The sequence below is a fragment of the Suricata suricatta genome, chromosome 8 (assembly GCF_006229205.1).
Source record: "Suricata suricatta isolate VVHF042 chromosome 8, meerkat_22Aug2017_6uvM2_HiC, whole genome shotgun sequence".
NCBI classification, from domain to species: domain Eukaryota; kingdom Metazoa; phylum Chordata; class Mammalia; order Carnivora; family Herpestidae; genus Suricata; species Suricata suricatta.
Window position 1 is genome coordinate 140,693,068 of NC_043707.1, and position 9,287 is coordinate 140,702,354.

Sequence of the window (9,287 nt, forward strand, 5' to 3'; positions counted from 1 at the left end):
GACCACGAGAGCCGGTACTTCTCCGACAGGCTGCAGGTGCTGCTCTTCGGAAAGGTGCGGCTCCGGGAGCCTGGCCTCGACCCCGCTTCCCGCGTGTCCGGGGCCATTCCGGCCTGCCCTCCTTTGGTGGCCCTGGCCTGCGCCTGGGGGCTCCGCGCTTAACAGGGCGTCGTCAAGTGGAGAGCTCAGTGTCCCGGGTCCCACGGGCCCCCACCCTCTTGGAGCCCTGGTCACAGGGGCTCAGAACGACGCTGCTGTGGTCCTTGTCCCCAGAAAATCTCCCACCAGATTCTTCTGAAGGGTGCTGCCCGTGAGCACATGATGTTCGTGGAGGGCGGAGACCCCCTGGACGTGCCTGTGGAGTCCCTGACGGGGATCCCCACCTGCAACTCCGAGCGCAGAGAAGGTGAGAGTTCTGAGGGGTGGGAGCCCCCCAGGGGGGTGTGGGCACAGTAGGAGGAGCTGCCTGCCTGCACCCTTCACCCTAGAAAGCGTGGAGGGTGGGATGGGCATTCCTCGGAGATTTTAGAGGGTGATTTCCTGAGGACCCGCTAACCCTAGGCAGCTCCCTCACTCCTGGGGGGCACAGCCCCCCACCAGCCCCCAGCCAGGTCCTCTCTCTCCAGAAGCCGAGGAGCTGAAGTTCATCCTGGTGACCCTGGATTATATCCAGCCGGACACAGACATGCCAGCCCCTCCTGCCACCCGAGAGCTGCAGGTGGGCTGCATCCGGACCACGCAGTTGTCCCCAAAGAAGGTGACCACAGGGCTGCCTGGCCCACCCAGCCCCTCTGCAGCACCCCCCACCTGGGCAGCCTGGGCCCCTCCTGGCCTTGCCCCTTGGGATGCAGGCAGGCAGCCTGCCGGTCAGGGCTGAGAGGGCAGGTGGAGTTGGGCACCCTGGACCCCAGGCACACTGCCTCCCGGGAGCCGTGCCCAGCGGCCCGGCCTGCAGCTCCCGTGCCCCGCAGGCCGTCGAGTTCAGCCTGGACGGCGCCGCGGCTCTGCAGCACAGGGGCTTCACCGTCGAGCCCTCCAGAGGCTTCGTGGAGCGCGGCCAGACCAAGACCATCAGCATCTCCTGGCTGCCACCTGCTGATTTTGATGTAGGTGCCACAGGCTCTGGACAGGGAGCGCTGGGCAGGATGACTCCCCTGCCCCACCCAGGTTGGGGCTGCCTGGCGGGCCCTGGGCAGGTGAGGTGGGCACTTGGCTGAGGGTCTCCTTCCTTCCTCCCCGCCCATTCCAGCTGGATCAGCCACTCATGGTGTCAGCCCTGCTGCAGCTCAAGGGTGATGTGAAGGAGACTTACAAGGTCTTCTTTGTAGCCCAGGTGGTGACCGGCCCCTGAGGCCACAGGAGTCTCTCCACAGAGCCCCCGCAAACCTCCTGCTCTCTCTTGAAGCACTGCTGTGGTCTGGCCTGGGACCTGGGCATCCCCTGCTGGACAAGTTCATGTGTGCAGCCCTCTGCATGGCCCTGTAGCCAGGGTACCCAGCCCTGCAGGCAGGGCCATGTCCTGCTGCCCTAGACCCAGCAAATCCAGAAGTCGAGAGCACCCCCTCCCTGGTCCCCTGAGAACCGGCAATAAGGCCAGTCCTACCCACGACATCCTCTTACCCTGAGCCCCTCAGAGTCCCCAGCCCCACCAGTACCCTCCTGCCCAGCCTTTAGAAGCCCTGGTGGGGGGGAAGAGCGAGCTGCCCCCACACGTCTGCCAATAAACCTTCTGAGCTGCTTCGTACAGGCCTGCAGTACGGGACGCACACCGAGCGAGAAATGGGGCCGGAGCCCTGGGGAGGCAGCCCCGCCCCGTGCCTGCCCCCACCCCGCACGGTGAACTCTGCCCCTCTGGAGGGTGGGTGCCTGGAGCACTGGGGAAACAGCTGGCAGGGCAGGGTGCTGGGGGTCCAGAGCTGGCACTGAAATAGGCCCAGACCCGGGGAGGCCCAGCAAGGAGGGAGAAGGTGCGAGTGGCTTCAAAGCCAGGGCGACCCTCTAGGCTTCTCTGTTCCTCCCAAGTTTTAGGAACGCTGGTGACCCTAAGCAAGGAGGGACCAAATGGGGGGACTAATGCTCATGTCTTCCCTCAGAACCGAGTCGGGGTCCAGGGTGAGGCACAGAACATGAGTTTGGTTTTCCATGTTTCTGGACTGAGTCCAGGCTCAGGCTTCTGGGCTCCAACAGGTCCTTCCAGGTAGAAGGCCCCATGGGCCATACAGTGCATCCTGGAGCTCAGAATGTACCCGAACCCCAGCCCCAGCCTTCTGGAGAGTGCTGGTTGGACAGTGACCTCACAGAGCGCATCCGGTCTGGCCGCCCATGCACAGCATGCCCAACCCACCAGGAGAGCAGGGATGGAGCGTGTGATGCATCTAGGGACTGTCCTGGGCACAGGCTTCGGGACACCAGCCTGGAGCCACCTGCCCTAACCCGGTTCCACGGTGCACTTCATGCCCAGAAGCCTGCCATGCCCCTGACCGCAGGCCGGTCAGTGATGGTGACCCTAAACTAGCGTTTTGCAGGACTTACGTCTGTTCCCTCACTGGCACTGACCAGCCATAGGCCAGCCACCTACTCACCAGATAAGAGGAGAAGGCAGGGTCCAGCAGCCCAGGCCAAACCCAGGCCCCAGGAGGGGCTGCTCCCTGCAGGCCACAGTGCTTGCGGCCTCCTCTCGCTGGTGGGCAGGAGGGGGAGGCCACTGTCTTGTAAACCCTGGCCTAGCCCTCCAGCTAACAGGCCCTGATACTCTCTGGCCAAGGCCCTGTCTGAACTCCTGCGCACCAGCGGCACTTCTTCGCATCCTCCTCCCTCCCATCCCGAGCTGGGCCTCCCAAGGCAGTGACGGCAAGAAGGAGGAGGAGGAGGAAAGATGGCCAAGAGCCAAGCTTAGCCAGCCTGTTTGGAGCAAGGTGGGCAGGAGGGGCCCTTGGGGGGAGCCATGGAACAGCCTGGAGGTGTGGGACAGCTTCTGGGCATAGCCCAGGTCAAGATCAAGCGAGATCAAAGAGCAGGTGCCCGGCAGGTCCAGGCAGGAGAGCTATGCCCAGGAAGCCTTTCCAATGGGGAGATGCCTGTAGAATATGACTGAGTGCAACTAAGAAATACAAGGTCAAAGGTGGAGGGGGGGGCGGGGCAGGCTGTGCTGGGGACTATAGTTGGTCTGACTATTGCTTTCGGCTCAAGTCAAGATTTCACAATTCGTGGACTCGAGCACTACATCAGGCTCTTTGCTGACAGCATGGAGCCTGCTTGGGATTCTCTCTCTCCCTCTCTCTCTCTCTCTCTGCCCCTCCCCTGCTCTCTCTCTCTCTCAAAATAAATTTTTAAAAAGAAAGACAGATCAAACGTAGCTACCCTCCCACTCTCCGGGACAAGGCAGGCCACCCTGTCCCTTGCTGTGCTGACCACCCGATGGTGGGGCAGAGGGCAGAGGAAACTCCCAGCGCCCCTAGCCTGGTGAGAAGAGGGATGAAGTGCCAGAAACGGCCTCCGGTCTTTCCGGGGGAAAGCAGAAGGGACAGCAGGCGTTCTGTGACCCCCAGGCCCAGACACCCCCGAGGCCACATTCCTTAGGTTGAGCGTGGCTTTCAAGGCAAAGTGCGCCTGAAACGTGGTTTGCTTGCAGGGTGCCGCAAGGGCCAGGGGCCAGGGTCAGATGCCCCGCGGGCTTGGCCTGGGCCAGCTCCAGCTTGTGAGCGCCCACAGCGTGCCACCAAAATAAATACCGTTGAACAACACGCTCGGAACGCCCCAGAGTCTTGACTGTGGAAACCCTTCACCTTGAGCGCCACGAGGTGTTTGAGTTGGGCCACATTTGATCTGGACGCCACCCTCCGAGGCCACACCCTGTGCGGCCTTGGCCACAACAAGGCTGGCCCGGTCCACACCGAGCCTGACTGCAGGATAGTCTGGCCGGGCCGGGATGGGCTGTGCACGGTGCTACCCCGCGACCCTCCGCTCTGAGACACGAAGACCAGCCCGGCGGGCGTTGGGCGGAGCCTGCGGGGACGGGGCCTCGGTGAAGCGGCTCGGCTCTCACTGGGCGGGGCACATGGGGCGGGGCTGCGCGGCCTCGAGGCGGGGTTTGCGCGGGGCGGAGCCTCCATAAAGGGGCGCGGCAGGCGGGCTTGGGCTCCCCGTCCGTGCCGAGCATGGTAGTGAGGGCGCCGGCCGCCCGTGGACTCCTATTGCTGCCGCCGCTCCTGCCGCTGCCGCAGGTGGGTCGGCGGCGCTCGGCGCGGGCACCGCAGGGCGGGTGTGCGCTCGGCGCACCCCGGCCCGAGCTCATCCCTATCCCCACAGGTGGCGCTGGGCTTCGGGGACAGCAGCTGCGACCCCTCGGACCTGTAAGTCAGGGGGGTGGGAGCCGGGGCCTGGCCCCGCCCTGTCGGGAGGCTCGGGCGGGGCAGTCGGCCCTGCTGGTGCCCCCCCTGCTCCAGGTGCCGCCGTCCCCGCAGGTGCCCGCCCCAGGCCCGCTGGAGCAGCCTGTGGCACGTGGGGTAAGTGGGGGCCTCGGCGCCCAGCCTGGTCCGACGGCTCTCCCCTGGCCCGGCCCACCAGGCGCCCCCAACCCTCCCGGCTGTGTCGCCAGGGCCTCCTACCCTCAGCACCAGGGCAGCCTGCCACGTGGGCCGCGCCCGTGTCCCTGGCAGCTCTGGGCACACAGGTCCTTGGCTGGACTTCCTTTCATAGCCTGCTTGCCCACTTCCCACCCCCTCCTTCCTCACCCCTGCAGGAGGCCCCCGTGAGCACGGTCATTGGTCTGGGCACAGAATTGTGCAGATGGCCTGGGACAGTGTGTCCTGGGAGTGAGCCCAAGGCACTCGCGGCCAGCCCTGGAGAGAGCCAGCACAGGCCCAGCTCCTCAGGCTCCGCTCTGGCCTGGTGAAAGGCCCCTGCCCTGGAGAGACGTCCTCTGGTTTTCTTTTATCCTGTCCGTTGTCCTGCCATGGGCAGCTGGGCCATCACTGCCCCCGGGGAGCAGGCGCGTGGTGGCCGGGGGTCAGTCCAGCGGTAGGGTCTTGCTCCTCCCTGCACAGGCTTATCTTACTCGCTGTCCTGCTGCTGCTGCTGTGCGGAGTCACCGCCAGCTGCGTCCGGTTCTGCTGCCTCCGGAAGCGGGCACACACCCAGCCGCACCTGCCCGCAACACCTCAGCCATGCGGCTTGACGGTCAGCCCTACAGACAGTGACAGCCCCGTGCACAGCACTGTGACTTGTGAGTGCCTGCAGAGGGGCGAGGGGCGGGGGGTGAGAGCCAGACTCATCCCCACAAACCCACTCTGGTTCCCTGCAGCTTACAGCTCTGTGCAGTATCCGCTGGGCACACGGCTACCCCTGCCCTTTGGGGAGCTGGACCTCGACTCCATGACCCCTCCTGCCTACAGCCCGTATGCCCCTGAGCTGCCACCCTCCTATGAAGAGGCTGTCAAGATGGCCAAACCCAGGCAGGAAGAGCCACCCCCTTCTTAGTGACCCAGTCCTCTCCCTGGGGCCTGAGGCCTAGAGACATCGGCAGGGCCCCCAGAGCCAGGCTCCAATGCCCAGCACCCCGGGCTGTGGCCCTGGTGCCACTCAAAGGCAGAGGAAAGTGCTCTTGAACCTCCCGATGCTGCCAGCCATCCCGTGCTCAGAGGGACCCAGTGCGAAGACACTTGCAGCCGGGCCCCCCAGCACACCCCGACCATCCTTCGCCAGGGAAGGCCAGCTGCCCAGCACATTGCTGCAGCCCTGGCCTTGTTGCTAAGTGACGCCAGGCAGCCAAGCCAGCTGGCCCTGTGTTAGCCACACACACACACACACACACACACACACACACACACAGGCCTGCATTCAGTGCATTCAGCCCTGACCCCACAGGCCTCAGCCTCAGGGCCCAGGGCTGGCTGTGACACCCCCAGCTTTTTGGAAAATAAAGTTTGTACCTAAGTGATCTCCCTCTGTAGGGGCTCCGGAAGGGGCCTGTGGGTGGCCATCCCCCCTCCCCTGCAGGCAGGCAGGCAGCCTGGCTTTCAGGCCGCTGTCCGGAGCTCGGAGCAGGGCAGTGGGAGGGACAGGCCATGCGCCATGGCTGCCCCGGGCAAACCCTCTCCTCGCTCCAGACCCACATCTTTGTTGGCCCCCCTTTCTGGGCTAGGGACAGGAAAGCACACATGAGTCTGTCTGGAGTGTTTATTGGCCAAAGGTGGGGCAGGCTGGGCAGCAGCGTGGGCGGCGGCGGGCCGTGGCCTTCTGCGGGCAGGCCTCCCATGGCCACAGCACCTGCTCCTACTGGACCAGCTTGAAGGACTCTCCGGTCATCATGGCCACAAACTCTGAGAGCAGAGGGACAGGTCAGCCACCAGCCTGGCCCAGCCGCCCAGCTCCCAGACCTCTCCCCGACTCACCCTCGTAGTCAATGGTTCCGTCTCCATCCTTGTCCGCCTCCTTCATCATCTGCTCGGCCTCCACCTCATTGAGGGGCTCACCTGCATTCATGAGCACGTACCTGTGGGGCCCCCACACTGAGTGGCAGCCCCTCGGGTCCTGGCCCCGCCCACCCCGTCCAGCCCCAGGCCCTACTTGAGCGTGTCCCAGTCGATGTAGCCCTTGCCCTCCTTGTCGAAGACACGGAAGGCCGCCCGCAGCTCGCCCTCCTGGTTCTGGGCCTTCTCCCAGTAAATGCCCATCAGGGCCAGGAAGCTGTCACAGTTGAAGAAGCCTTTGTCTGCAAGGAGCAGAGGGCCAGGCCACGTGAGGGCCGGCTGCGGCAGCCCTTCCCGCCCGCTCACGGGTGGCCCCCACCCACCTGCCCCCTGCCCAGCCTCACTGTCTCTGTCCACGTCCTTGGCCATGGAAGCCAGCTCGCTCTTGGTGGGATTGATGCCCAGCAGGCTCATGAGCCGCTCCAGCTCCCCCGTCTTCACCTCCCCGTTGCCCTCCTCGTCGAACATCTCAAAGACCCCCTTGTACTCCTTGATCTGCTCCGCTGTCAGGCGCTCCGTCTACGGGGACACCAGCCCAGTTTCACCAGGGCCGCCTGTGCCCCTCAGTCCGAGGGAAGGGGGAGGCCCCAGCACATGTGGCACGAGGCACCCCACCCGTCCATCTGCTCGGGGATCCGTCAAGGCCTGTCGTCTAAAAAGGAGGCCCCTAGCCGGGCAGCTTCTGGACAAGGCGGCACAAGGGATGGGTCTCACGGGGTGAGCGGGACTCCGCCAGGCCGCGCAGAGGGCCGGGCACAAGAGGTAGAGACCAGGTGTGGGACACAGGGCTCAGGCCAGTCACGGGAGGGCCAGGCCCACTCTCCGACCACCAGGGTGAGGCCAGGCGAAGGACACCGCGGGGGGCACGCGGCCGTCAGGGTGAAGGAGCCCAGCCTGTTTCAGAGGTCATCCAGCCCCTGACAGCCCCGCCTGCCACCGCCCTGGCAGCTTGAGAAAGGGCTGCTCCGTCCTGGCCACCAGAGCGAGGGTGGCGGTGGCAGCCGGCGGGGCTCAGCCTGGCCCCCCACTCCGCCCCTTGCCTCTACCCTTGTGGACCGGCTCCCTCGGATTCCCAGCGAGGCGCTCACGCCCAAGCTCAGCCCATGCCTGTGCTTGGAGGCACTCACCCGTCCTCTCTCCCCCAGCGCGGCCCCCGGCTCCCGCTCTACCCCCCAGCCAGCCCCCCGGGGGGCTCCGCTGGGCGCCAGAGCAGGCTTACCATGTCTGCAGCCAGCTGGGAGAACGCCTCTCGGCCACACCAGAGCTGCTGTGCACATGGTATGAGGTGCTGAGTGTCAGCAGCATTTTAGCTGGGCCCGGCTGCCTGGGGTCCCCAGGGTCTGGATTCCCAGAGCCTTGTATGGCCAGAAGATCCTGCAGCCCTATTTGGGGACAGGCGCAGCCCTTACCCACAAAGTCCCTTTCTGGCCCTCCATGCCCTGGGCGACCCCTCACCCTGAAGCTCCCCCTCGGATCCCAGGTCCCAGGTAAGGCCCCTGCCCCCGAACGCTGGGGCCAAAGCGCCGACAGACACCGTGGGCTGAGGGCCAAGGGCAGGAAGGGGGCTGACTGGTGGCCTGGAGGCCCAGATCATTGGCGCACACTGTCCCCTCTTCACCATGTCAGCCTCCAGACCTCCTTCCCCCCGCCCTGCCTCGGAACGCTTGCTCAGCTGGTCATCACTTTATTTGTGAGGGTTCTTTTTGAGTGCCCACCCTGGCCAGATGACGCCCTCATACCCCCGTTGGCCAGATGCTTTGCGGGCACTCTCTGAAGACAGGCTGGGAAACCCCACCACTCCTGATGCCCCCCATCCTGTGCAGAAGGGGCTGGGGGTCTGCGGTCCAGGGCGGAGACAGATGGACATGGGGTGGGGGAGAGGCGGGTGAGTCAGATGGGACCAGGGGCCGGACTGGCTCCCAGGAGGCCAGATCAGGCTTCCTCTGAGCAGCCAGGCGCTATTCTGGGGCTCCTCCGAGAAACCTGACCTCGCTTCCACTCAGAACAGCAAGGCTGGCTCCCAGGGGGCCTGGTGGCCCGGCTGTTCGGTGATAAGATGCTCAGCGGCGCACATGCCTGCACACGTGTGCTCAGCCTCGGACACAAGCCCACCCTCACCTCCACCGAGGGCCCCCCACTCCCACCCAGGCTGGGCGCACAGGGCTCCAGGCTGCCGGGTGCTGCTTAGAGCCCCCCCCGCCCCGTCCCGGGCTGAGGGAACGCCGCCCCTCCCTGCCTCCAGCTCCCCTGCACGGGCGATGGTCACAGACGGGCCCCCTCCTAGTTCCCCTCGCCCCCGTGCATGGCCCCCGGAGTCACAGGGACACACACCTGCCGCGGCCCATGACCGCCTGATGGATCGGAGCAGGTGCGGGGCGCCGGGCCCGCCAGCTCGGCTCTGGGCCTGACGGTGTCCAGAGCCACCAGGCCGCTTCCCCCGGAGGCCCAGGCCAGCTGCTGAGCCTGCGAGATTTGTGCTGACGGACAGGACGGCTCCGGGGGCACAGGACCAGCGGGCCCCAGGGACACCGGTGAAGGGAAAGCGGCTCCGGGTCCTAGGGGCGGTCCCCTGCCCTGGCTGCTTTCTCTGGTCCTCTGGCTCCAGGCTCTGTGAGGAGGAGGCAAGACTCTCCCACCCCCTCCCTGAAAATCTCACACCAGAACAGGAAGTCTGAAGTAAAACAACTTTCCCAGGAAACTAGTCACATCTAAGAGCCCAAACCGCATGTGAGGAAGGAAGCCCATGGGGACCAACAGCAAGACGGGGCGGGGGCCTCGACATCACGCCTCTCGCCGGGGCTGCGGGACCCAGAGTTG

The 9,287-nt window shown here is 65.4% G+C and overlaps 3 protein-coding genes across 4 annotated transcripts in view; 2 read left to right on the forward strand and 1 right to left on the reverse strand.

Moving 5' to 3' along the window:
• The window catches only part of CFAP74 (cilia and flagella associated protein 74), a 59,251-nt gene extending 57,507 nt beyond the window's left edge, over positions 1-1,744 (forward strand). Inside the window, 5 exon segments of the mRNA XM_029945946.1 lie at positions 1-54; positions 274-406; positions 627-757; positions 972-1,106; positions 1,250-1,744. The exon segment at positions 1-54 is cut by the window's left edge and continues 34 nt beyond it. Coding sequence (XP_029801806.1) covers positions 1-54; positions 274-406; positions 627-757; positions 972-1,106; positions 1,250-1,351 — 555 coding nt within the window. The 3' untranslated portion in view covers positions 1,352-1,744.
• A 2,373-nt stretch (positions 1,745-4,117) lies between these two features.
• On the forward strand, positions 4,118-5,938 carry TMEM52 (transmembrane protein 52). The gene is made up of 5 exons (XM_029949067.1): positions 4,118-4,223; positions 4,309-4,352; positions 4,464-4,505; positions 5,046-5,224; positions 5,303-5,938. The coding sequence occupies exons 1-5, from the start codon at positions 4,158-4,160 to the stop codon at positions 5,476-5,478; spliced, it is 507 nt and encodes a 168-aa protein (XP_029804927.1). The 5' UTR covers positions 4,118-4,157; the 3' UTR covers positions 5,479-5,938.
• A 227-nt stretch (positions 5,939-6,165) lies between these two features.
• Positions 6,166-9,287, reverse strand: part of CALML6 (calmodulin like 6) — a 5,117-nt gene continuing 1,995 nt past the window's right edge. Inside the window, exons 2-6 of one of the 2 annotated variants that reach the window (XM_029949070.1) lie at positions 7,690-7,852; positions 6,815-6,989; positions 6,568-6,712; positions 6,393-6,493; positions 6,166-6,320 (exon numbers count right to left, since the gene is read on the reverse strand). In XM_029949070.1, coding sequence (XP_029804930.1) covers positions 6,274-6,320; positions 6,393-6,493; positions 6,568-6,712; positions 6,815-6,989; positions 7,690-7,692 — 471 coding nt within the window. In that variant the 5' untranslated portion in view covers positions 7,693-7,852 and the 3' untranslated portion in view covers positions 6,166-6,273. Of the gene's footprint in view, positions 6,494-6,567; positions 6,713-6,814; positions 6,990-7,689; positions 7,853-8,801; positions 9,263-9,287 lie in introns of those variants that run through there. The other variant, XM_029949069.1, reaches the window with a different exon arrangement.